The following is a 27,666-nucleotide window of genomic DNA, read 5'->3' as shown; positions in this document are numbered from 1 at the left end:
TACTTCTTCTTCTTCTTCTTCTTCTTCTTCTTCTTCTTCTTCTTCTTCTTCTTCTTCTTTTCTGTTTTTCGAGACAGGGTTTCTCTGTGTAGCCCTGGCTGTCCTGGACTCACTTTGTAGACCAGGCTGACCTCGAACTCACAGAGATCCGCCTGCGTCTGCCTCCCGAGTGCTAGGATTAATGGCGTGCACCACCACACCTGACAAGACAAGAACTACCACACTTAAAAAAAAAATCATCCAAGGCTCAGAAAGATCCTGAAACCTGGAAGGATTCACAAAGCCCCTCCCCAAGTTTATACAAGTAGGAAGAAGAGTTGGAGGAAAGAGACGCTGACCAGTCAAGACGCACAGGGATGTGTCACCTGCGCCATCCATGTGCTTATAAGGAATCTTCATGTATGTTCCCGTCGTCCTACTGTCTGTTGGTGTCTGATGTGGAGGGAATAGAAATGGTTTACATCTCCCCTGGAAAAAGTAACTGTCACAAGAACAGGCATCCAAACAAACAAAGATGTTCACGAACCTCTGAGAGACGTAGTGACCAGCGAAGAATGTGCCAGTCAGTCAGTCACATGAACCTCTGAGAGACGTAGTGACCAACGTAGAGGTCACCAGTCAGTCACTCTGGTCATCCCTTCAAGTGCGTCCCCAATTTTACCTGCCTCATCACTTCTAGACAAAGGCGTCATTTCCCACTGCACAAACGCAATGCGACACCTTCTCAGTAAATCTGTGTTTGCTCTTGCCCCTCTCTCTGCCTGTTCTCCAAAGGCTGGGCAGTCAAAGAGCTAAGCCTTCACACAAGGTCACTTCAGGATACCCCCAGACACAGAGCAGAGAATTCACAGAATTGATAGGAACGGGTTTCCTGGCTCATTTTGTATCTCATAGACAACAAATAGCGGAGTGTATGAAGGAAAACAACAAAAGAAAGCTTATGTATCTCCGCGTTCCTAACAGCTCCCTGCGCTAGCCAGAGCAAGCCAAAGCCCACACCACAGCCCGCAACAGCCTCACCTGTCTCACCTAACTCCCGAGTCAAGACTGGGTCCTAATGTCCCATCAGGAACATTTTCCCCAGGTGTCTACCAGTCTCCATCGTTTCCTGAATACGCTTCGTCTACGCCAACAGTCCACCACCTCTCCCTTCCGCCGGTGCCTACCCGGTGTTTCTTTTCATCTCCTTTCACTTAAAGGCAGCACTGGGGCAGGAGCCTCACTTTACCCCTGAGTGTGCAGCTCTTAGGTCAGTGACAGAGTTGTAGCCCACCAGGACACAGAGATGCCAAGACCTCCAGATGCCTAGAAGGGCCTGAGGGCGGAGGGGCGGGCCTGACGGACGACTCCGCCCAGGGTACAGATATGCGGAGACCTCCGAGTGCCTAGAAGGGCCGCAGGCGCGAGGAAGGGGTGCAAGTCCCGGCTGCCATTCGCTTGCTTTGTTCTGAGGCCTGTGTGTGGTTGGCTGAGGGTACGCGGCAGCCACCTGGGCCTCGGCTTCAGGGGCGAGGGGCTCCCGCGGGTGGTGCCACCCTGGTCCCGCGAGGGCCAAGGCTGTCGGGGTCCAGGCTCCCCCAGGACTCCCCAGCCGCAGAGTGTTTGGCGGAGTGTGTGGCCAGGGTCTGCAGGAGTGGGTAGGCTTGCCCAGGAATATTCACGCATTTATGCACTCAACCATCAGCACCCAGCCCTGGGAATATAGTGTGTACAAGGCGGATATTCGGAAAGAGACGATATGGAACAAACGTATAGGCCGACCCTGCGCATCAACAGGGCAAACAGCATATTCCAAGGCCTAACAAAGTTTAGAAGTGAGTTGCTCAGGAAGACGTTTTGAAAGACCCCCCTCACGGAGTGTCCTTCGTCAGGGAGACCCTTCCCAAGAACCAGCGAAACCAAAGTCCGGTTGCAAACGCAAGAGGCTTTATTGAATACACGGGTACCCGGGCGACTCAGTCTATCGGATGACTGGCGCGCCGAGTGAAGGGGAGGAGACCCTTTTATAGGGTGGAAAGCAGGAAGCAGAGTTACAGAGGCGAGAGGCATAGTTAGAGAGGCATAGTTACAGGGTCTTGATTGGCTAATTTAATGCGGCTAGATTTAGCTCTGGTTAGGGCTTTGGAATCAGGAAATGGTTGGGCTATTTTTACCAGTAGCCTACTCACAGGTCATACATCCTGTTTTTCTTCCCTGAACCGTTTGTGCAGGCCTTGTGAAATGGTGGGTGACCACGAGTCTTGTGACATCTGCGAGCCTTGTGACATGGTGGTATTTTTCCAGTCTGACTGGGCCTTTCAGGTGACCTCCCTGAACCATTGTACAAGCCTTACAAAAATAGCAATTACACAAGCCTTAAACTATTTGACTAAACAACATTTAGAAATGGGGTCTTTCAGTTTAACGTCCATTAAAGGCATTGTTGTTATTATTATTATTATTATTATATTTTATTTTTGTTATTACTATTATTACTACTACTATTACTATTGTTATACTTGAGATAGGATCTCACGAGGTAGCCCTGGCTGACTTGAAACTTGCTCTGTAGACCAGCCTGACCTTGAACTCACAGAGATCTGTCCGGCTCTGCTAATGGAGTGCGGTGATGCAAACCATATTCAGCCGCCATGTCCAGCTACTAGCCTTAAAAAATTTTTTTTCATTTATTTGTGTGTGTGTGCGTGCGCGCGTGTCAGTCAGCACTCCAGTCAACCTACTGTGAAGATCAGACTACGTCTCCTTCCACCATGGGGAGCAATGGAACTAACGCCATTGAATGTTTGCCTGCTAAGCCAAGGTCCCGCCTTCTCCTAGTCAATCTCTAGAAACCATTTTATTAGCTGTGAATGTGGGTGCACATATAAACGTTAGGGGACAACTCTGGAGAATCCCAGGCTTCCTCGGCAAGCGCTTTTACCCACTGAGCCATCTTGACGACCCCATGTCCAGGTCTTTTTACAAAGATTTTCTTATGTGTGTATACGATGTAGGAGTGGCATGTGCAGGTAAAGGCAGGTGCCCTCGGAGTCTGGCGTTCAGGTCGCGGTGAGCCACCTGACTGGGTGCTGGGAACTGAACCTTGGGTCTTCCGGCGGAGCAGTGTAAACGCTTAACCACTGAGCCATTTCTCCAGGCCTCTGTACTAGTGTCTTTACAGAGCCTTCCCAGCCATGTTACTTGCTCTTCTTTATCCAATGGGATAGCTAGCCTTCAGGGGACTTCTCAGTTGGAGTGTGTTTCGCAAGAAAATCGCATGGAGCGTTTCAGAGAGCCACAGAAGATGAGAAAAGGAACAAGGATCTCCTGCAGATGCAGGCTCGCTACTGGTCACGTGATCTAGAGCCACGCCCCCATCTCTGGGACCATCCCATCTTCCTCTTTAAAATGAGGGCTATGGTGCCACTGTTCCCAGCTCTACCTGTCAGGAAGTTAACAGACGATGGGCGCTACCTTGAGCTTAAGTCCTTCATCTGTGTCTGTTTACAGTGACTCAAGAGCCCATTAGGAACTTGTGCACTGAACCCGAGGAGTTAGTCAGTCAGGCAAACTCTCTGCTGGGCAGATGGTTGGCAGTGAAGCCAGCTACTCCCTGTGCCTGAGAGGGAGGGGGAGTTTCTCTCTGCTCTCCTGAGTGGGCGCAGTGGGCTGGAGGCGGGAATCTTGCCCACTAGAGACATTGGCATCTGACTGAAAGGCCCTTCCTTCCTCCCCTCCCTTCAGCTCCCTTTCCTCTTAGGCTTTTTTCTATTTTCACAAGGCTTCAGATACCCCAGGCCACCCTCACAGTTGCTGTGCAGCCAAAGGCTGGCCTTGAACTCCTGGTCTGACTAGTACGGCTGGTCAGTTATTGGGGGGCCGAGGAGGGTCGCAACCTGTGAATAAAGAACGGGCGAGAGAAAAGGCAGAGCTCAAGGAAACCGTAGCTTGTCAAGAGCCGTTTATTGAAGGTGAGGGCAGGCTTTTTAAAATGTGCTTTAGGGAGGGCCGGGGTAAGCGAGGAGGGTAATGGAAAAGTACAGAATCTTCTGGGGTTGAGCCCCAGGAACATCTGCAGAGGGAGGGGTTTTCCTAGTTCGGGGCAAAACAGGATGTCTCTGTGGTTATTTCAGGATCGGATCATTCATTCTCTTCTCAGGGCTAAGCCGGATGCCTTGCGGGCCTAGTGGGCGGCCAAGCAGGATGTTTGCTGCAGGTGCTGAATGGGTGGGGGTCGGCCACGGGCCGTTTGGTTCCTGGCACTGGTCCCCCTGTCTCCAGCTCTGAAGTGTTTGGATCTTATACTGAGCACCGCTATGTCTGGCAGAAAGGACGCTATCAGGTAAGAGAGAACACAGAAAGGACAGGTGGGGACACCTCTGGGCCTTGTGGGATGGTGTGGGGTGCCAGGGAAGAGCGATATGAGGAGTCAGACGTGGGTGTCATGAGACTTACACTGGGATCCTGTGCTCCGGCGAGGCCTCCCCAACTGTCCATTTGGATGCAGGACTTGAAGCTGGGTGTGGTTGTCCCACCCAAGATTACTGTGGGGGCCGGAGAGACGGCTCAGCGGTTAAGAGCGCTGTCTGCACTTCAAGAGGTCCTGAGTTCAATTCCCAGCAACCACATGGTGATTCATAACCATCTGTAATGGAATCTGATGACCTCTTCTGATGGGCATGAAAACAGAGCACTCACATACATTAAACAAACAAATCTTTTAAAAAAAAATTGAGATTGCTGTGAGTTTGAGGTCAGCCTGCGGTTCCTTGTGAGATTCTGGATGTAAAAAAAATGTCTGATATGCTGCTATGTCCCTTCTAGCCTCCAACTCTCTGACAGTCTTTACAGAGTGTGACTGGTCAGTTTTTTAGCGAATGTAGATTCTTGGATGGTTATACTGACATATAGTTGCTAGGACTATAAATACATTGTCGTTTTTATTTAGAAATTATTATAGCCTGGCATGGTGGCACATGCCTTTAATCCTAGGGTTTGGGAGGCAGAGGCAGGTAGATCTCTGTGAGTTCAAGGCCAGCCTGGTCTACTTAACAGGAAGCCAGAGCTGCATAATAGACTGTGTGTGTGTGTGTGTGTGTGTGTGTGTGTGTGTGTGTGTTGTTGTTGTTGTTGTTGTTGTTGTTGTTTATGTGTATGGGTGTTTTACCTGCATGCATGTTTGTGTACCGTGTGTATTCCTGGTGCCCATGATGGTCAAAAGAGGGTGTCTGAGCCTCTAGCACTGGAATTACAGATGGTTGTGATCTACTGTGTGGGCACTGGGAATTGAACCCAGGTCCTCTGGAAGACCAGTAACTGCTGATCCATCTTTCCAACTCCTAGAATGTGGAGTCTTTTTTTTTTCTTAAAAAAAAAAAAAGATTTATTCATTATTCATAAGTATTGTGTCCTAATGTGCACCTGCCCACCACAAAAAGGCACTGGATCTCATTACAGATGCTCGTGAGCCACCACGTGGTTGCTGTGAATTGAACTCAGGACCTTTGGAAGAGCAGACAGTGCTCTTAACCTCTGAGCCATCGCTCCAGCTCCTAGAATGTGGAGTCTTAAAGGGATGATGATGGTTGTGATGTGCAGTGGGCCCACCTTGCACCATCTCCAAGTGCACTTACATCAGAAAAACATCATGGCCATGTTCACCTTAGCACTGCAGATTGCATTTGCCATTTGTAGTGACGGGCAGTGTGTGCCACTCCCTGGCCCGTGCAATGGGCACTGTTCCTAGGGCCTTAGAGCTTAACATGTGCTGTGGAGAAGGGGACGGCATGCACACAGCTGAATTGCAAGGCGATCTCTAGTTTATATTTCACATTGGTTATTTTTCAAGCACAGAAAGGTGTGTGTGTGTGTGTGTGTGTGTGTGTGTGTGTGTGTGTGTGTGTGCACATGCATGCATGTGCCTTTGCTATGGCTCTCTCTGAAGTCAGGTAGACTCTTGATTTTTTAAATTTTTATTGTCCCAAGTGTAACACATGTGGGAAAGCTTTTACTTCTAATCGGAACCTTATCAATCCTCAGAGAGTTCACACTGGAGAGAAACCGTACAAATGTAATGAATGTGGAAAACCTTCAGACAGACACCTCAAGTTACTCTACATTTGAGAACCCACTGAAGAGAAACCCTGAAAGGGCAGTGAGTGTGGGAGAGCCTGTCGTTACAGCAGCGCAGTCAGCATCAGAGAAAACATTGCAAAGAGAAAGAAGCCTTGCTGTTCACCAGCCAGGTGTGATGGCACACGCCTTTAACCCCAGCACTTAGGAGGCAGTGACAAGGAGGTCTCTGTGACTTTCAAGCTAGCCTCCTCTACATAGTAAGTTCTAGACCAACCAGGGCCAAAGTAAGACCCTGTTTTTGGAGAAAAAAAAACCCAAAAATTGGCAATAATGTTAACAGCTAAATTCCTGAAAATTAGATTTTTAGTAACGATAAACTTAATTCTGCTTCTGAGAATCCATACGGGGAAAATAATAAGAACCTAAGGTTTAGCAAATCAGATATTCATGCCAGCATTATATGTAACTGAAAGGGAGAAACAAACAAACAAAAACCCAAATCAAACAAACAAAACCCACCAAAACAGTAGGTTATTACATGCCAGAAGGAGACACACGCTGGTCTGTTTGTATTGTGGGTCTCAAGCCACTCTGTTTTTAAAGAACTTTAATGTATGCTGTGGGAGAAATGTCTGGATAAAGTGAAAAACGAAAGAATGAATATCCAGATAAAATATTAATGCCTGGGAAAAATAAGGCAAGAGGAAGAGGACAACACCTACATTTTAACAATGATTACCTCTGGGTGATAGGTTGTAGGTGAGTTCTCTTTTATTTTGTATACTTTTCTATTCTTTCTAGGTTTTCTACAATGAGAGTGTTACTTTTATATTTTAGAAAAAGTATAATCTATTTTACATATAATGAGTACATGCTCATTTTTATTCAGTGTTGGTAGGAAAAGTACTGGTTATGCAATCTTAAAAATCTTGGATTCACGCTAACACTGGCACTTGGCACAAATGGGACCATGAGCTAATCCACTTCATAGCATACGTTAAAAATATGTTTAAAATTGGAATTTAAAATATGCTTTAACTATGCCTTAAAGCCATTTCATGATTTTGTTCTTAAGCTAGGTGTTGTCACAGCACACGCGCGCGCACACACACACACACACACACACACACACACACACACACAGCTGTAATATTTGCACTTGGGAAGCTGAAACAGGAGAACCGTGAGTTCAGCACAATGCTTGGCGAAGCAGCAAGATCAGGCAGACAGACCGTCACGTGGTGCTACCCTGCAGTGCAGTGCTTAGGGGACAGACAGGGGTTTGGGGCTATCTTGATCTACACAGTAAGCTCAAGGCCATTTAAGTTACATAGTGAGACTCTTGCTCGGCAGAAGTGTGGGCTGAGGGTGTGCCTCACTGGTAGAATACTGGCCTTGCACACACAAGTGCACCAGAAAAAACAACCACGAATTGTCTTTTTAAAAATTTAACAGTTTAATAACTTCACATTTAATTCCGGTTACAGAATGGGTTAGCATTGCAAGAGTGAGGAGATGTCAGAATTAAGTATTTTCCAAAGAGCAGACTATCAAATAGGAACATGAAAAGGATTTCAGGGGCAGATCTCCCAGGTCCTTGCTCTTGAAGAAGAGTGTGAGTGCCAAGTTTTGACAAGTCAGTCGGACGAGGAAACGAGAAAGAATAGATGCAGTGGAGAAAGGTTCCCTTTGTGGACAAGAAAAGAAATTACTTCACCTGAAAAACTAGGCCAGAAGTGGAGGGAATTTGAAGAAAATTTGACCTTGGATTCGGCTACTTGTGAAAGTTTAATAGGTATTTTAAAAAAGCTTTACATCTGTCATATATGTTGTAAACATTAAAAAAAAAAACTTCTATCTCATGAACCATCAGAGAATCCACGCTGGTGAAAAACCTCATAAATGTAAGGTGAGCAGAAAAGGCTTTATTCAGCATCAAGCCTCCTGACGCCCTCGCGGGACCATTCCGGGGAGAAACCTTTCAAATGCAATGACCACGGTCAGCATTCTCCAAGGTGCCCATCTTCTAAGCCACCAGAGAAGCCACGCAGGGAGAAGACTTACAAGGTTATCAGGTTTTAAAAATTAATGCATTTACTCAGCTTACATCCCAAGTGCAGCCCCTTCTCTCCTCCTGGTCCCACTCTCCCTCTTCCCCCACCCTCCTTTCCCTTGCCCCTCAGGAAAGGGGGGCCCTCCCCACCAGCCCACCCCAGCACACCAAGTCACAGCAGGCCTGAGTGCATCCTCTTCCTCAGTGGTGTGGCCAGGCAGCCCCACCAGGGGAAAGTGACAGAAAAGCACGCAACAGAGTCCTTGTCAGAGGCAGCCCCTGCTCTGCTCCCCTTACCAGAGGGCCCACATGAAGAGCAAGCTGCCCATAGGGTACATATGTGCAGGGGCCTAGGGCCAGTCCGTGCATGGTCCTTGGTCGGTGCTTCAGTCTCCACAAACCCCTCTGGGCCCAGGGTAGCTGGCTCTGTTGGTCTCCTTGTGGCGCTCCTGTCCCCTCCAGGTCCTTCTATCTCCCCCCACCCACCCCCACCCCCGACTCTTCCACGAGGATGAGCCGAAGTTATATGGTCCATCAGAAACTCCATACCCAGGAGAAAGCTTACAGGCATGAGGACTGTGGGAAGGCTTTTAGTTAAAATTCAAGCCAGTTTGTACACATAGAATCCACACTGGAGAAAAGCCCTTTGCATGTCATGAGTGTGGAAGAGCTTTTGAGTTCAGAACCTCACTGAACACAAAAGGAGAGGCAGTGGTGAGAAACCCCGTGAATGTCATGAGTGTGGAAAGTGCTTCGTTCTGAACAAAAGGCCCATTGGGCATCAGAGGACTCACACAAAGGAAACATCCTGTACGTGCAGTGAGTGCCGGGAGTCTCCAGCTACTGCTCAGACCTGATAGCCCATCAGAGAGCCCACGGGCGAGAAGCCCCACGCGTGTAGTGAGCGTGGAAGAGGCTGTATCTACAACACAAACTATTGAACATCAAAGAATTCACAATGGGGAAGAACTTAGGAATGTCATATACGCAGCAAAGTCCTTATGTCTAGCAGACATCTTGTGCTACATCAAAGAATGCACACCGGAGAAAAGCCTTATAAATGTGGGGAGAGTGGAAAAGATTTTAGTCAGAATAAAAACCTTGTGGTACATCAAAGAATGCACACTGGTGAAAACCTTATGAGTGTGAAAAATACTCGAGACCTTTTGACTCTTAAGAGGAATTCAGCTGACCACCCAAGAATCCACACAAGGGAGAAACCGTGTGAGTATAATGATTGTAGTTTTGTTTTTTGAGACAGGGTTTCTCTGTGTAGGCTTGGCTGTCCTGGACTCGTTTTGTAGACCAGGCTGGCCTTGAACTCACAACGACCCATCTGCCTTTGCCTCCCGAGTGTTGTAAAGTTTTTAGGCAAAGAAAAAAGACCTCACTGTATACCAGAAAGTTTATACATATTTAAAAACAAACAAACAAAAACACTGTGAATGTGTGGAGTCCACAAAGGAATTTTTACAGACTTCAATAATTCACCTATAACAGAAAATTTATGCTGTGGAAGAATTATTTTGGCTGCAAATATGAGTCTCAGAGACAGATTCAGGAAATCTAACCAGGGCTGGACATGTGCCTCAGTCTAAGAGTCTAACAGCATACACAAGACCCTGGCTCTGAACCCCAGAAGAGTAAAAAAGAGAAATACAGCCTTGGGTAAAATGGCATGCAATCATAGCGCAGCAACTGATGAGCTCTGATACATAGGTATTAACAGGAAAAACCATGACCACTCTCACAGACAAGTTGAAGAAACTTCATCTAGACTTCCAAGTCCAGAAAGACAATCTCAATCCTAATGAAAACATAGCCTGTTCCAGATCATCTGTTAAGACTCTGGAAAGAGGCTTTGGAGCAGATTAAGGCTCCAGAGAAACCGAGTTTGTCTCATAAAACATAATGGAGAATTTGTAAATGATAGCAAAATAAGTTTTTCTTAATTTTATTTAAAAACTAGGCATTGTTTCTAAACATGTGCATCATAGATTTTTTAAAAGATGGCATAGATGCTACAGATAACTTATATAAACAGTGTGATCCAGAGTTGTGTGATACACAAGTGAGTGGGAGGGTCTTTTGCCTGAGAACAACCTAGAATCAGAAGATACAGGTTTGGATTTCAGCTTCCCCCGCACTACTTGGTGTCATTACACAAGCCTCCAGTTCCTTCCACAGTGCTTAATTCACAGTGTCCCGAGGGGTAAATTAAAGGCTCTTCATAAAGGACAGTTTGTTAAATAATTCATTCCTCGATGAAGTTGATGAAAGACGTGTGGATGGTAAGTGTGCTTGGCATGATGTGGTCCTGTTTATATCAGACTTACTGCAAAGACACTCATTTGTGTAAGGGGAATGGTATTAGAACTCTAAGAATAGACTCTAAAAAGAAAGCATGGGTGGGTTGGGAGGGGGAAGCTGGAAAGGGGGCTTAGCGGTTAAGAGCTATTGCTCCTCCTGCGGAGGACCTGAGTTTGGTGTCCAACACTTACACTGCAGGTCACAACCACTTCTGACACAAGCGCAGAGAATCTGTTGCCCTCTTGGGGCCCCGCTTACATGTGGCACACATACACAGACACAAATAAAAATATAAATACTGTTTCAAATATTAAAAATAGGGGCCGGAGAGCAGACTTACCAGCTTCAAGTAGTGTACTCTGTGCCCTGCACCCCTATGGAATACTTAACCACGCAACTGAGTGACCTTACAACCACAGCCTTAAAGAGCTGGGATCATGGATGCAGGCCACTAATCCTTGGCTCAATGCTGTAGGATTCTGTAAGATCCACTCACTGAGGGGACCTGGGTGAAGGGTGGTGGCTTCCCTGGGTTTATAACTTCAAACACACAAAACTTTAAAATGTCTTAACTGGGGGCCAGTTCTGGAGGCGCACACCTTTAATCCCAGCACTCGGGAGGCAGAGGCAGGTGGATTGCTATGAGTTCGAGGCCAGCCTGGTCTACTAAGCAAGTCCAGGACAGCCAAAGCTACACAGAGAAATCCTGTCTCAAAAACAAACAAAATAAAATGCCTTAACTGTAGTGTTGTGAACCTGATCTGGGGGCAGAGAACAATTGTAAAATTTTTGTGAGTTTCGTTGTTGTTGTTAGACTTGGTTCTTGCTTTTGAGACCCGGTCCTCTGTGTGGCCCTGGCTAACTCACTATGTAGACCAGGCGACCCTCAGCACACACAGATCCCGCGGACTGACTGCCCAGGGCTGGGGTTAAGGCTATGTATGCACCTCCACTCCTGACGGGGTTGGAAGATTTTAAGACAGACGGACACACTGAATATGAATGGTGGTTGATTTTTCTTATCGGCAATGATGGTGTTATTTGGAAAATAATATTAAGTGATACATACCAAATACTTGGAATAAAGCATTGTAATGTTTATAACTTCCAAAATTGACCTTAATTTTATATGAGAACCAAGGCAACTGTTGTCCAGATGAAGGATGTGGGTATTCTCCACATCGTTCCTTCCGTTTTTCCTGCACCGTTTGATATTTTGAAAATAAAATCGCTGAGGGAATTCTCTACAGTTGTGGCCTCTGGGTAGGTGAGAATGCCCTGCCCTGGGCTTTATCAGGGCTCTACGGAAACGCGCGGAGGAGGGCGACCTTCCAGGTTCCTAGAGAGGAGGGGCTGCTGGGAGCCGGATGCCGTCGCGGTGCACTTCCTGTCCGGTCATTGTTCTCCTCCCGGCGGCCGCTCCGGAGTCTCCGTGGGCGAAGCCGGGCCGGCCGGGCCTCCGTGCGAGCCGGTGGCGGCGGGCGGCGAGGAGGGCAGCGTCGTCCCCACCGACCAGCGGCCCCGGGCCGGGAGGTAGCGCTGCGCGGCGGGCGCTGCTGGCGGGATGGCGGAGGGAGGCCTGCGACGGCGGGGCACATGGGGCGCGAGGCGCTCCTGCCGGGAGACTTAGCCCGCTCGCGGAGACCTGGGATTTGCTGCAGTGGTGAAAGCGTGGCGTGGCTCGAGAATTTCAGTGTGTACGATAAAGTTAGCGTTTAAACACATGAGGATGATTACTCCAGAAACAGCGAAGGGAATTGAGTGAAATCTGCACCAGTTTCTAGTCACAGGACCAAAGGCGAATAGGAACAAAAAGCTAACCTCCTTAGATCCAGCGAAAAAAGAAAGATTACTTGCCTTGTTTACAAGTACTCTTGTCGGGCTCTCTGAGGTAATGAGGGGCTGTGTGCCTGGCGTTATGTGGTGCTTTAGAAAGCAAGTTGACAATGAATATAAACCCTTATTCGGGTGACCTTGCAGTTCATTCTAAAGGGACAATGCAAGGACAAAAGAACGATGTGTACAGGAAGCAGCTGTGACCAAAGCAGCAGCAGAGCCCACGATTACTAAAAGGTTGTAAACAGGGCGTGGTGAAGAACAGTTAGGATGCACTGCCTGAATGAGGTGTAGATGTTCTGTATGTTCTATATGTTGAAAGCATATCAACTGAGTCACGAAATGGTTGTGACTGAGCTCAGTGCTGGAGCATTTGTCTAGTATGCATTGGGCCCCTGGATGGGTTCCCAGCGCTGCAGAAAACACCAGAACAGGGTGGTGAGCACTATGCAAGTGCGATCACAGGTGCACACAGGGGACCAGGCTGTCACTCAGTGTGGTCACTAGTTGCTCAGTATGTGTTTATGTGAATGTCTGTGTGAGACACATTTGTGTATGTGTTTATGTGAGTGTGTGGGACACACTTAATGTGTGTGTTTGTGAATGTATGTGTGGGACACACGTGTGTGTTTATGTGAGTGTATGTGTGGGTCACACTTCTGTATGTGTTTATGTGAGTGTGTGGGACACACTTAACGTGTGTGTTTGTGAATGTATGTGTGGGACACAGGTGTGTGTTTATGTGAGTGTATGTGTGGGTCACACTTCTGTATGTGTTTTTGTGAGTGTGTGGGACACACTTAATGTGTGTGTTTATGGATGTATGTGTGGAACACACATGAGTGTTTATGTGAGTGTATGTGTGGGTCACACTTCTGTATGTGTATATGTGAGTGTGTGGGACATACTTAATGTATGTGTTTGTGAATGTATGTGTGGGACACACATGAGTGTTTATGTGAGTGTATGTGTGGGTCACACTTCTGTATGTGTTTATGTGAGTGTGTGGGACATACTTAATGTGTGTGTTTGTGAATGTATGTGTGGGACACACGTGAGTGTTTATGTGAGTGTATGTGTGGGTCACACTTTTGTGTTTATATAACCTCTTCAGTGAGACTGAATTATAGATGATTGTGTGGCAATTAAAAACAAGGATAGACAAGGGCAACGTGAATAATTTTGTTTTACGACCAATATTTGGTCTATAAAATCTGGAAGAATAGGAGCTATACAAATGCTAGAGCTGAAACGGACCTCACAATATTTGTAATTCTACCCTCTGAGGTAATCATTCTTTTCTCCTTAGTAATGAATCTTTGTAATGTCCCATTTTTATATTTCTTTATTTCCATATACATTTATATTATTACACATAAAAAATAAACTACCTACAGCAAGAAGAACCACAAAACAATTGGGAATTATGGAAATTTTACATTCATAGAGTTGTGGTTATTTGTATTTGGGAAACTTGAAGAAAACATCTTTCCTATCTTGGTGAGTCTAGAATTCTGAATGTAAATCAATATCATATCTTGTCATTATTAACTCAAAACCTCTATCTAGACCTAAAGATATCTGAACCCCTAAACAACTAAGCTTAATTGTAAGACTAAACTATCTGGTCTTCAACTCCATCAGAGACTTGAGAAAGAATAAAACTTACTTACCTGAATAAACTGAATATAATATCCCTCCTTAAAAAATCAGTCTAGCTGGGCAGTGTTGGCTCACACCTTTAGTCTTTGGTCCCAAACTCCAGAGGCAGAGGAATGCAGATCTCTGATATCATCACCAGCCTGGTCTACACAGAGAAACTCTGTCCCCCCCAAAAAATACAAAAACAAAACACAAAATAGAGACAGAGAGATGTAATATTTTAACTGTAGAAACTTTAATATAAAAAAAAAAAATTAAGGGAAAACGCCAACCCAGTGAAAATAATTATTCTTTTACTATGGGGCCACATATTTTCAGAATTAGACTGATTTTTTTCTTTTGTTTTTTGAGACTGCGTCTCACTATGCAGCCCTGGATGGCGCATGTAGACCAAGCTCCTTCTTCCCAGGTGCTGGGGTTAAAGCTGTGTCCCACCACACAGGCAAAAGTGTTTAATCAGAAATAAAAAATGGTTTTGACATCTGTTTCGCTATCATGTATTTCCAGTCGGCCCCTATCATGTGAAGAAGAGAAAACTATGATTCTATTGCGCCCACTAGCTAAGAACTGGTAACCTCAACCAGTGGGCTTTTAGTCATAGGAAAGCATATTTGGTGTTAACTGTGTTTTCTGGCTGTACAGGGAACAGTACCCGACTTGGCACTGCGGAGAAGCTCGAAAGGTTCGGAGCCTTGAGATTAGATGGGGCTTGGCAGGTGTTGGGTGTCCACAGCTGAGCTGAGAAGATGAGTGCAGAATTGAGAGAGAGCACGGACAGAGCCTCTTGGGGCCCCGTGAAGGTGGAAAAGGAAGAGGAGGAGGCGGAGCGTGTCATGAGTCAGGCATCCGGGGAAGGTGCTTACTTAAGCACTGCTGCATCAGAGGAGAAGGGGAAGGTAAGTGGTGATGGGGCGGGACGCAGACCTCAGACAGTTTCCCAGGTGCGCTCCTGCCAAGCCTGCAGACCCTTTTCCTGACCAGGGCTCTGGCCTTATTCCTCTGGCGTATAGAGAGGATTTCCCTCCTGGTTGGTGTGTTGGTATTGTCTGTACATCTGCAACCTGCAGCCACTGCTACGTACGCCTTGGGAGCTTTACAGTGTCTTGTTGCCCGTGCTAGTCTCTGTTCTGGTCAAACCCGATTCTGGGGAGGGAGGCCTGGGTTGAAGTGTCGCTACAGACACTTGGGGTGAGGTCATCAGCTCCTTATCGTGCCCAACGCCTGCCGCCTGGGGCTTGTTTGAATGGAGGCCTGGGAAGCTGCTGCAGCTCCTGCTCAGCTGGCCTGAACTCCTGAGCCTTCTGCCTTCACTACCCGGGTGCTGGGATTGAGGGCGTGCATGGCTACACTTTGCCTTGCCCTCCATGGTTTCAAACACACCCCAGGTTTGTTCAAAGGTCTTCCCACAGCTCTCTATGAGAGCATGGCCAGAAGCTTGGTTGGTGTGATTTTGGGGGACCAGAAAATTCTTCTGGTAAATCTGTCCTGCTGCCGCCTTCATACTCTGTTAGCCAGGGGTGACCTTAGCACTGTGATCCTGCTGCAGTTGCTTCCGGCTGCCACAGGTTCAGGTCTGTGGCAGCACACCTGATTTCTGTGGTGTGCAGCAAGCATGGCATCACCTGAGCGGCTCACAGCCACGCCCCACCTGTCTAGGCAAGGGATGCTAACCAGGATGTGTTTGCAGGTCAGGGAGGTAGCCAGCTTGTCCACGGGCTCCAGGCATGTGTTCTCGTCCCACAGCTGTGACCACAGTGCTTCAGTCCTTGGTCCCTCCTAAACAAACTTGCCCACCTGTTTCTAGGGTCAGAAAATGTTCTGGGATATGGCAGTGGTCCTAAAGGCAACGCAGGAGGCGGCGGCTGCACCCCTTGGGAGCTCTTCTTTAACAGAGACCCTGGCCAAGAGTGAAGTCCTGGAGCCTCATGGGAACCCAACCCTGCTAGGTACCGTTCAGCTCCCTGATCTCAGTCACATTAAATGTGTGGTGGGCATCTGGTGTTTCTTCTTAAATGACACAGTATTAAGGCGTTGACTGTGTCAGCCTTTGTGCGTGCTCATATGGTGAGTGCCACAGAGAGTGGCTTATTTTGTACGGTCTGAAGACCAAACAGGTAAGGTCTAGGCTCACCTTTGAACTGTACGCATCCCTCTGCACTTTTCATGTCTACACACGCATAAGCTCAGGTCTCCCTGTGTTTTGTGGCTATTGATGAGTTGCAAGCAAAGGGTAAGATGCTGTGCATTTTGGGTTGGTTTTCTTTTTTGGAATGGTGTCATAGCCCAGCTTGTCCCTAAGCTTATTATATAGCCAAGACTGAACTTGAATCTTTTGTTGTGAGCCACCATGTGGTTGCTGGGAATTGAACTCAAGACCTCTGGAAGTGCAGACAGTGCTCTTAACAGCTCAGCCGTCTCTCCAGCCATTTTTTTTTCACATGGCTTCTCTGTGTAGCCCTGGCTATCCCGGCCTCGCATTGTAGACCAGGCTGGCCTCTAACTCACAGAGATCGCCTGCCTCTGCCTCCTGAGTGCTGGGATTACAGGCCTCGCCTCCACGGCAGTCTGTCAACTTGAATCTTGACCTCCTATTTTCAGTTCCCAACTGCTAGGATTACAGGCAGGCACCTCATGCTTGGTGTGTGTTCTGGGTATTAAACCCAAAGAGTGAAACATCCTAGGCAGTCACTTCATCAGTCGAGTTATATCCTCAGCCTTGAAGTTTTCCTTTTTTAAGACTTAAAAATTGGCTCAGCAGTTAAGAGAACTGGCTGTTCTTGCAGAAGACCTGGGCTTAATTCCCAGCACCCACATGGCAGTTCACAACTAGCTTTCAGTCCTGTTCTGATGGCTCTGACTCCTTCAGACATACTTGCAGGCAAAACACCAATGTGGGGGCTGGAGAGATGGCTCAGAAGTTAAGAGCACTGTCTGCACTTCCAGAAGTCCTGAGTTCAGTTCCCAGCAACCACATGGTGGCTCACAGCTATTTATAGCCCTAGCTGTCCTGGAATCATTATGTACTCCAGCCTGGCCTTGAACCTTTGGCCCTCCTGCCTCTGTTCAGTTGTTGGGATCACAGGTGTTCACTATTCTGCCCACCTGAGATCTTTATCTGATTAAATGTTTTTGTTTATTTACTGTGTGTCTGTGTGTGTGTACCCACACCACAGTGCACATCAGGTCAGAGGACAATCTGTGGTGTCAGGTTTGCCCCTCTGCTTTCACAGGGGTCCCAGGGTTGAGTTGCAAGGCCTTGGACCCCTAAGCCCTCATGCAGATCGCAAGTCTCTCAAACAAGGAAAAGAGATTAGGTTACAGTAAGTGAGGTGTGTGTGTAGTTCACATGTAGAGGTTAGGTTACAGTAAGCGAGGTGTGTGTGTAGTTCACATGTAGAGGTTAGGTTACAGTAAGCGAGGTGTGTGTGTAGCTCACATGTAGAGGTTAGGTTACAGTAAGCGAGGTGGGTGTGTAGTTCACATGTAGAGGTTAGGTTACAGTAAGCGAGGTGTGTGTGTAGTTCACATGTAGAGGTTAGGTTACAGTAAGAGAGGTGTGTGTGTAGCTCACATGTAGAGGTTAGGTTACAGTAAGAGAGGTGGGTGTGTAGCTCACATGTAGAGGTTAGGTTACAGTAAGAGAGGTGGGTGTGTAGTTCACATGTAGAGGTTAGGTTACAGTAAGCGAGGTGTGTGTGTAGCTCACATGTAGAGGTTAGGTTACAGTAAGCGAGGTGTGTGTGTAGTTCACATGTAGAGGTTAGGTTACAGTAAGAGAGGTGGGTGTGTAGCTCACATGTAGAGGTTAGGTTACAGTAAGCGAGGTGGGTGTGTAGCTCACATGTAGAGGTTAGGTTACAGTAAGAGAGGTGGGTGTGTAGCTCACATGTAGAGGTTAGGTTACAGTAAGAGAGGTGGGTGTGTAGCTCACATGTAGAGGTTAGGTTACAGTAAGCGAGGTGTGTGTGTAGCTCACATGTAGAGGTTAGGTTACAGTAAGGGAGGTGGGTGTGTAGCTCACATGTAGAGGTTAGGTTACAGTAGGTGAGTTGTGTGTGTAGCTCACATGTAGAGGTTAGGTTACAGTAAGAGAGGTGGGTGTGTAGCTCACATGTAGAGGTTAGGTTACAGTAAGAGAGGTGGGTGTGTAGCTCACATGTAGAGGTTAGGTTACAGTAGGTGAGTTGTGTGTGTAGCTCACATGTAGAGGTTAGGTTACAGTAAGAGAGGTGTGTGTGTAGCTCACATGTAGAGGTTAGGTTACAGTAAGCGAGGTGTGTGTGTAGTTCACATGTAGAGGTTAGGTTACAGTAAGAGAGGTGTGTGTGTAGCTCACATGTAGAGGTTAGGTTAAAGTAAGAGGTGGGTGTGTAGTTCACATGTAGAGGTTAGGTTACAGTAAGAGAGGTGTGTGTGTAGCTCACATGTAGAGGTTAGGTTACAGTAAGAGAGGTAGGTGTGTAGTTCACATGTAGAGCACATGTAACACAATTGATGACTGTCACTCAATCCTCTGTACCAAGGGGAAAAGGAGTAGGTTTTGTGTTTTACACAAAGTCTCTGTCTAACCCTGACTGTCTTGGAACTTGCTGTGGCCCAGGCTGACCTCTTGTCCCTACTCCCCAATTTTTGGGATCACAGGTGTGTGTAACTGGGCTCAGCTGGGATCACAGGTGTTTGTCACCATACCCAGATGGTGTCACAGGAGTGTGGCACCATGCCCAGCTGGGATCACAGGTGTGTGTCACCGTGCCTAGATGGGGTCACACGTGTCTGTCACCATACCCAGATGGGACCCCAGGTGTGTGTCACCATGCCCAGCTCGGACCACAGGTGTGTGTCACCATGCCCAGCTCGGACCACAGGTGTGTGTCACCATGCCCAGCTGGGATCACAGGTGTGTGTCACCATACCCAGCTGGGACTACAGGTGTGTGTCACCATGCCCAGCTGGGATCACAGTTGTGTGTCACCATGCCCAGGTGGGATCACAGGTGTGTGTCACCATACCCAGCTGGGACCACAGGTGTGTGTCACCATGCCCAGCTGGGATCACAGGTGTGTGTCACCATACCCAGATGGGGTCACAAGAGTGTGTCACCATACCCAGCTGGGACCACAGGTGTGTGTCACCATGCCCAGCTGGGATCACAGGTGTGTGTCACCATACCCAGATGGGGTCACAAGAGTGTGTCACCATGCCCAGGTTATATCCTCCCTTTGCTACAGACAAGCTACCATGGAAGGTCTTTTGTTGATGTCTAGGTATTGTCCATGGTTAACTGGTTGGTTCTGTGCTAGTGCACACTAGCAGCTCAAGAAAAAAAGGCAATTTTGAGGGAGGGCTGGATCTTTCCTAATTGGTCCCAGTTGTGAGACCTGCCTTGAGGTAACGAGTGGTGTTGCTCTGGTTAAGAGCCTGGTGCTGTTGACAGAAATGAGGGAATTTTTCTTTTAGTTTAGGATAGCCAGAGGTTTTAGTTGAGAGTAGCTTGTGCAGAACATGACAGCAGGGTTGTGTGGAAGATGAACTTGTTCACCTCAGGAGGAACAGGACCAGGGCCTCAGGTTTCCAGAACTTCCCCCAAAGCATCTCCAGCTATGGGCCAAGCCCGCAGCAGTTGACTTTACATGTGACACTCATATTGGACCATAATAGACTCTGGTAAAGGCGTGTGCCCAAGCACAGACCCCGCCGAGGGTGTGGCATCCCTCGTTGATGAAGTTAGTGTGAAAACGTGAATCCTTTCTTCTGGTGGCCTTGATGAGCCTGTTCTTTTTCTAGGTCCAAGGAAACGAACATTTGTATTTTCTGTTTCTCCAGGGACCGAGACCAAGAATCTACAGTTACTGGTTCCTAAAACAGAGGTGTGTCATAAAAAGCCCTCCATGATTTTAAGAAGAATCCAGAAATGTGACCTTCAAGGACCTAAGCCAGGAGAATCTTATGAAAGGGGAAGCGAGTTAAAAAGGCAGAGAATAAGGGAAAAGAGAGCCTTCAGAAGCCTCAGAGAGGAGGAAGAGCAGAGACCTAAGAGGTCTCAGGGGAGAAACTGCCTTAGCTCCAGCCCTGTGAAAAACCAGAAAATACAGCCTGTGCGGAAGCCTTTCACGTGCAGTGAGTGTGGCAAAAGCTTCAGTCAGAGCACAAACCTTGTTGTGCATCAACGGATCCACACTGGGGAGAAACCCTTTGAGTGCCATGAGTGTGGCAAGGCCTTCATTCAGAGCTCAAACCTAGTTGTGCACCAACGGATCCACACTGGACAGAAACCTTATGTTTGTGTAAAATGTGGGAAGGCCTTCACCCAGAAAGCCACTCTGACTGTGCATCAGAAAATCCACTCCTTAGAGAAAACCTTCAAGTGTGGTGAATGTGAGAAAGCCTTCAGTTACAGTTCACAACTTGCCCGGCACCAGAAGGTCCATATGACTGAGAGATGCTATGAATGCAACGAATGTGGAAAAACATTTACTCGAAGCTCAAGCCTCATTGCCCACCAGCGGATCCACACTGGGGAAAAGCCTTTTGCCTGCAATGACTGTGGCAAAGCCTTTACCCACAGTGGAAACCTTATTGTGCATCAGCGAAGCCATACTGGTGAGAAGCCATATGAGTGCAAAGACTGTGGGAAAGCCTTTATTTGTTTTTCTCAGCTTATCTTGCACCAGAGAATTCACACTGCAGAGAAACCTTACGACTGCAGTGAGTGTGGGAAAGCCTTCAGTCAGCTCTCTTACCTTATTGTCCACCAGAGGATTCACAGTGGAGATCTCCGGTATGTGTGTAACCAGTGTGGGAAGGCCTTCATCTGTTCCTCATACCTACTTAGTCACCAGAGAATCCATAATGGGGAAAAACCGTATACATGCAACGAATGTGGGAAGACCTTCATCTGTTCCTCATACCTACTAAGCCATCAAAGAATCCATAATGGGGAAAAACCTTATACATGCAACGAATGTGGAAAGGCCTTCAGACAGAGGTCAAGCCTCATCATCCATCAGCGAACGCACACAGGGGAGAAGCCGTATGAGTGTGCTAAGTGCGGTGCAGCTTTCATCTCTAACTCACACCTTATGCGGCACCACAGAACCCATGTTGTTGAGTAGCAGGGAAGAGGACCGTTCCTGCCGTGGTGGGCCCCTCTGTGCTATGTACTCTTCCTTTGTTAAACAAGGTCTATACATTTAAAGTTATTTTTATGGAAGGTAATGTCAACACACACATTTCAGAGGCTAATTTAAAGAAAATAAAACTTAGACGCCTGAAAGCCAAGGACTTTGTTTTAACTGTACCCCATGCAGTCAAGTTTTCTGAACAGAATGTGAGTCTTCCCCGCTCATGTACATTCTGGTCCTGGACTTGCTAAGCTTCAGATGAAGTCATGCATTGTGGGTGGTGTGGGAGCAGACGGATTATATGTTTTTGTTATAGATGTTTGTGCCATCGATCTACAAACCCAATCATGTGTTCAGAAAAGCTACACAGATGATTCAATATATTCCTAGCTTCTTGACCTTGAAGTAAAACCAATGTTTTCTAACTTTTGGGCTATGATAATTGCCATCCTGGAACTCTGTAGAGCAAGGCTGGTCTCAAACTCAGAGCTCTGCCTGCCTCTGCTGAGACTAATGGCATGCACCAGCACAGCCCAGCACTTCCAGAATGTTCTGTCCTCCGACCTTAGTTGTTTGTTTGTTTGATTGTTTGTTTATACTCTGGAAGAAATTAACATGTCCAGTTAAAGATTGCACTCAGATAAAGCCTACAGGCCAAATGGGTGTAATGAAAGGCAAGTGAGGGGAAGTCCCATTGTAAACGTCCATGCAGTGCTTAGCAACACGGACGAGCACTGGCTGCACTAGGTGCCCTTAGGTTCTACCAGTCCTTAGGCAGTTGCATTCTGGAACTTAATTTATTATCAAGTTCTATGTAACTTACTTTTTTTTTTCCTTCTGAGACAGGGTTTCTCTGTGTAGCCTTGGCTGTTTTGGACTCACTTTGTAGACCAGGCTGGCCTCAAACTCACAGCAATCTACCTGCCTCTGTCTCCCTGTGCTGTTTAAGGGCATGTGTCACCACCGTCCGGCCTACATAAGATTTGTATGTTGGTAGTGTACTTTATTTCTGCCTATATTTTATCTCCAGAGCTGAGTTTTTTGGAAACTCCAGGTTCAGGCCCTTTGATCCTGGCCAAATCCCATGACCAGTGATCTTCTCTAGTGTTAGATCTGTTACTGCCCAGCTAACAACAGCTCCTCCCAATTCAGTTACAGTCCTCAAGGTTTTCTCCCCCTTACCGTGTTTAATAGGGGAGAAGGGACTCCCTTGTTAAAATTGTTTTTGTTTCTCTCTTAACCTGACTATCACACAAATAATTGAGACTTTAATACATTATTTTCACAAGCTTCACAGCATAAGAACTGAGCAATTATTAGTCTATGCTCTCTAAGCTAATCTGGTTTCCTTCCAGCATACATGCCAGAGATGCACTTTGTAGTGTTCCCTGTTCCAGCTCTTTCCTGAGGTCTCCTGGACCTCTGCCTTGGCTGAATCCCCTACTTCCTCCTTTAACTCCTCTTCCCTTGGCGGGCAGGAAGTCCTGCCCCATTCTTTCCCCTGCTCTGTGATTGGCTGTAAGCTGCTTTATTGGCATATCGGGACAGTTGAGGAGCAGAGTTCATACAACATTGAGACAGGAGAATCTCAGAACAAGGCTTGCAACCAGATATGGGAGATACAGAAATAGGCATTTGCATTATACACAATAACCTCATGCCTGTATCTCCCCCTCTTAGTCTAATAAAAGGCTCTTTCTCTTGAAAAAACAAACTACAAGTAATAATAACAATTATGAAAAATATTAGGTAAGATTTACATTTGTATGTTTGGTATCCTTGGATAAAATATTCTACTATCGATCAATTTCTATCCTAAGCAATTTAAGTTTGTGAGATTATAACTGTCTAGTCTTCAATCTCATCAGAGATTTAAGAAGGAATAAATATTACTAAATGTATAGGAAATGCAGGCAAGCATTTCTAAAAGTATAGAAATGGTAGAGATATTTGGCTGTCTGGAAAGTCCTTCAGAATTCCTCTATAATGTTGGAGCATCATCTTCAGCCTCCTGACTCAGAATATTTGGCAGACTTTTCTGTGAAGCAGGCATTGTAAAGGACTTGCCTACCTATCCTTGCATCCAGTTTGTCCTGTTTGACAGTACTCACTCTGTATTGACTCAGGGCCTTTTCTCACCCAGTGCCTAGCTTGCCGTATAGGAAGCCTGTGATGCTCTTTAAAGTAGAGTGGAGGTCCTGCCAGGAGCCGACCCATTGTCAAAAGGCCTTAAGTTATTATAATCTTTTAGTGCCATATTCTATAGATCTCTGAGGTTGTTGAAGACCATCTGTGTATCTGTCTCATCTGAATTGTTTGTTTCTAGGTATTACTTATCTGTCAATCTAGGAAGCATTTTTGTAATTAACTAAACTTGCATCCAACAAGACTGTGAGTTTGATGGTCGGCCTGCTAACATGCATTTCTTAAATACACAAAACAGGTGGTAATAGCAGCTTTCAAAATGAGTAGAACATTGCATTTTTAAGAATTGCATAGTTACTATACCTTAGTAGGTTATAACAAAATATAATCTTAATTTATATATAAAGATTTAGGGGCCTGGAGAGATGGCTCAGCCGTTAAGGGCACTGACTGCTCTTCCAGAGGTCCTGAGTTCAATTCCCAGCAACCACATGGTGGCTCACAACCATCTATAATGTGATGATGCATACTGTATACATAATAAATCTTTAAGAAAAAAAGATTTATACCAATACAAGATTTTTGGCTTAGTGATGCTCCTTGGTCTAAAAGTAGATCCATTAATCTACCCTTTTACTTATCCTTCCTATAACTGACCCATTTAAAACAGTTACAAACATCTATCACACATAGAATGACGGAAAACCATCCATGCGCCTCACCTCCTCCCCCCCCTCCCCAATTGGGGATGGGGCATAGTTTTATCAAATTGTTTCTTGCTGGTTTGGAAAAATAGTTTTTCATTTTGGATGCCCAAGAAAACTGTGATATTGTCCAGCGTTAAGAAAGTTGGCTGTTTGCGGTCCAGTCTCTGCACGCTGAGGAAGTTCCCAGCTTAACTGAAGTCCTGGCTGGACCAGCCTGTGATGCTGGAAGATGTAGATGAACTTGTCCCAGATGAGGAATTTTGAGGAGACAGTTATTGAGGCCATCTGTGAGGTAGGATTACCTGGCTACTCCTTAGTCTCATGTAAATGTTTTAAAATCAATAAATCATTTTTAATCTGTTTTGGGGAGATATTATATTCCCCTTCTTATGACCATCTTTTAATTATTGTTAGCTCTTTTCAAAACCGTTTGACCTATAGGTCAGTTTATATCTGACAGGTTTCTTATCATTTCTAAGAAACTATTGTATTTCAATGGATAGAAGGGCTGAAACACCATCAGCCCCGATTTGCAAAAGCTTCTCCAAGGAGTCACCCAGGATCATGTTCTCCAGAGCTTACGGCAAAAGCCCATTGGAATTCTGAGTGTGAACCCAGCATGGTGCATATGTTTTAGTTCTCCAGACCCTGCAAGATGGAGCACACAAGCCATTGTGTGACCTTTTCCCAAGATAGCACCAGACAGGACCTGCATTTCTACCGTAGCGTATACACCGCCATCCAGGAATGGAGCCTTGACAATGCACACACGATGCCCTGTCTGACCATGTTAGCCCACAGCCGGAGCCCACCTATCCCGCATCGCACCGGCTGCCACTCTGCAGTTTCTCCAAGCCAAAGTTCCTCATCTGGAACCACCCCTTCTTGGTGTTACTGTAAGTTCCAGATTAGGTTTCTCAAAAGATTTCCTATTTTGATTCAAAGATCCCTCCAACCTCTGTTCTGTGGTCTTTAATTTGACATCTACTTTCTCAGTCTCTTTTTTCAAGTCTGTCTTTTCTCTTTTGTTGTTGTTTTGGTTTTTTGAGACAGGGTTTCTCTGTGTAGCCTTGGCTGTCCTGGACTCACTTTGAGGCCAGGTTGGCCTCGAACTCACAGCAACCCTCCTGCCTCTGCCTCCCGAGTGCTGGGATCAAAAGTCTGTCTTATTCTGATCTTTCCCAAGGAGGATATAATCCAGAAGTACTGTTGTTACTATGTCTTCTGTCTTTATCAACATAGAAAATAATCTTTAATCTCAGTACTTCTTCCTGAGGACTTTACTTTCTTAGACTCGGCTACCCTTCTAGACCTGACCAGTTCAGATGCTGGAGGCTTCCCAGTCTGTTTCTGTCTCCTGCTTCCATGAAAGGCTTTTTGTCTGCCCCCCCCCCCCACTGGACCCTGACACCAACTCTATTCTAAGAAGTTACTTGGTTTACAAGTGTTTGCTCCTCTGGCCTGCAGGAGTGAGTCCAGAAAGAACTTCTCGAAGGGGTTACCTTCCTGCCTTGGCTAGGAAAGTGGCTTTGAGAAGCTTGTTTATCTCAAGAGCTACCTTTTTTTCCCCCCTTAGCAAGGCTTCCTAAAAGAACTGGGCCTCAGGGGTTTGTGCCAGTTTTTGTTTTCCTGCAGCCAGCTTGAGGTCTTGCTGGTCTTGAGGGGGAATCCAGTTAGAAAGCTGTGAGCTTCTGCCTTAGAAACTTCGGCCAGTTACAAAGGGATCTAAGAAACTGTTCTGTTTAAGTTTAGATTCTACATAAGTTCTGGCTGTTGTATAAATAATTGAGACTCTATTACATTATTTAAACCAGCTTTACAGCAGAACGGAGCAGTCATGACTCTATTCTTGACCCTCTAAGCTAATTGGGCTTCCTCCCACTGTACAACCCAGAGATGCTCTGTAGCTTTCCTTGCCTGAGCTCTCTTTCCTGGTCTCTCCTGGACAGTTAGTTGTCTCTGCCTCAATCCCCTACTTCCTCCTCTAACTCCTCCTCTTCTGCCTGGCAGGAAGTCCAGCCCTCTTCTCTCCTCTGCTCAGGAATTATCTGTAAACTGCTTTATTGGCACATCAGGGGACAATTGGGGAGCAGTGTTTACTTTGAAACAGGAGATTCTCAGAACAAGGATTACAACTAGATATGGGAGATACAGAAATAGGCATTTGAATTACACAATAACCTTATGCCTATAGCTGACGAATATAATTTATAAATTTAGAAGGCTACATGCCAACCCTGATTTTTATTGTTATCTTGAGAAGTATTGTAGAGTTTTTATGTATTTGTCCTAGAAAGCAGCTCTTTATTGTCTTTCTGATTCCATTTTCTTCTATTGTCTCTCCTATGAGCCGAGCTCTCTGGTTTCCAAACCTGTCATATTTTTTTTTCTTATCAAAACAAAAATATTTGTGTTGTTGAAGATGCAAGAAAGGAAGGTGGAAGAGAATGGATTTTTTTAAAAAAAGAAAATCATAATAATTTGATTTTACCAATAAAGACTCAGGAGCCAGATTTTGGGGTGAAAACCTGCTAGCTCAGAGAGGAAGAGGACCTAGCTGATCTTTCTCCGTCTCAGCCTATGTCCCAGAAGCAAAAGGCCAAAAGCCCTTTCTTCTCCACACTGTCTTAACTACTCTTCTCTCCATGTCTCTCCTTACTGTGTAATCCCTGTCAGCTGGTTTCTTGCTCCACCTCTTGACCTAGGGTTAACTTTATTTAGCTCATGGGTTAAAGGTGTGTGCCACATCATAACACCTGTTTACAATAAGCAGAAAGTTCTTGGATTAAAGGGTGTATTTAGAACAGGTTTTTACAGTTCACAAGCTTGGGGTTCACAATGGGATCAAATACCCTGCAACAAATGGAAGAGGATTTTGTCCAGGTGCATGAACATTCTGGGGGAAAAATGGCTGACAAGGTGACATTGGGAAAATGTAAACAAAGTGGGTGCAGCTTGGGGAACACTTGCAGTCTTTTAGGGATATTGGAGAAGGTTAGATGGGCACCCCTGTGGCCACCCTTACTCTGTCCTCACTTTTCCCTCTCATCTGTGGCACGCTCCCTTTCATACTTTTTACTATACACTCTGAATTTGAACCATTTACCTGACCCTGTTTTACATCAATTTTAGCTTGTGATGTGGTTTTCCATGTATTTCCATTAACTGTGATCCTCCTACTCCCTGGGAATCTACGATGCCCATTCAGTGGAGGTTGCTCACTGATGGGTGGCAAGCACATCATCCTGAAGACGTCTCCCTTCAGTTGCAGCTCTGTGTTTCAGGCACTGAGCCCTGTGGAAGTTGAGTCCCAGTGCTTCAGTGCCCCCTCCTTCCCCTGCACTGAGCTACTCACACTCAGAGCTCATTCCTTCCACACTGGAGAACTCATACTGAAGACTTTCCCTGTGAGGAAATTGGGGAGGCTTTTATTCATAGCACATTCCTTGTTCAACACCAGAGAACTCATGTTAGGGTTGGTCTGGTGCTGCGAATGTTTACTACTGTCCTCCCCCAAGATCTGCTTACACCCCAGATGAGCACACCCTCATGTACATTAAGCGATGCTGTGTCACTTTGCTCTCCAATTATCTCTGATTGGCTAATAAAATTGCTGACAGCCTGGGTTGGGCAGAAGGGAGGTAGGCAGAGATTAAGGTCCTGGGCTTGGGGTCTGAGAAGACCATGAGGCAGGAGGAAGAGGAAGCAGAAGATGTAAGAAGAGGAAAGGAAGCAGGGGAGGAGGAAGTCGCCATACGGCAGAATGGATCATGAGCAC

The 27,666-nt window shown here is 46.3% G+C and overlaps 1 protein-coding gene and 1 long non-coding RNA gene across 2 annotated transcripts in view; both read left to right on the top strand.

The window, feature by feature from the left end:
• The window catches only part of ZNF35 (zinc finger protein 35), a 38,708-nt gene extending 17,515 nt beyond the window's left edge, over nucleotides 1-21,193 (top strand). Inside the window, exons 5-8 of the mRNA XM_084752417.1 lie at nucleotides 11,715-12,124; nucleotides 14,662-14,811; nucleotides 15,720-15,861; nucleotides 19,739-21,193. Of these exons, the coding sequence (XP_084608543.1) occupies nucleotides 11,715-12,124; nucleotides 14,662-14,811; nucleotides 15,720-15,861; nucleotides 19,739-21,027 (1,991 nt within the window). The 3' untranslated portion in view covers nucleotides 21,028-21,193. The remainder of the gene's footprint in view (nucleotides 1-11,714; nucleotides 12,125-14,661; nucleotides 14,812-15,719; nucleotides 15,862-19,738) is intronic.
• On the top strand, nucleotides 356-4,712 carry LOC311582071. Its single transcript, XR_014773996.1, has 4 exons — nucleotides 356-516; nucleotides 572-1,814; nucleotides 4,139-4,321; nucleotides 4,487-4,712. It is a non-coding gene; the product is annotated as an uncharacterized lncRNA (long non-coding RNA).
• Nucleotides 21,194-27,666: the final 6,473 nt, after the last annotated feature.

This window comes from Acomys minous (assembly GCF_964271855.1).
Source record: "Acomys minous genome assembly, chromosome: 13".
Taxonomy (NCBI): Eukaryota; Metazoa; Chordata; class Mammalia; order Rodentia; family Muridae; genus Acomys; species Acomys minous.
This window is presented reverse-complemented; position numbering and strand designations above follow the sequence as displayed.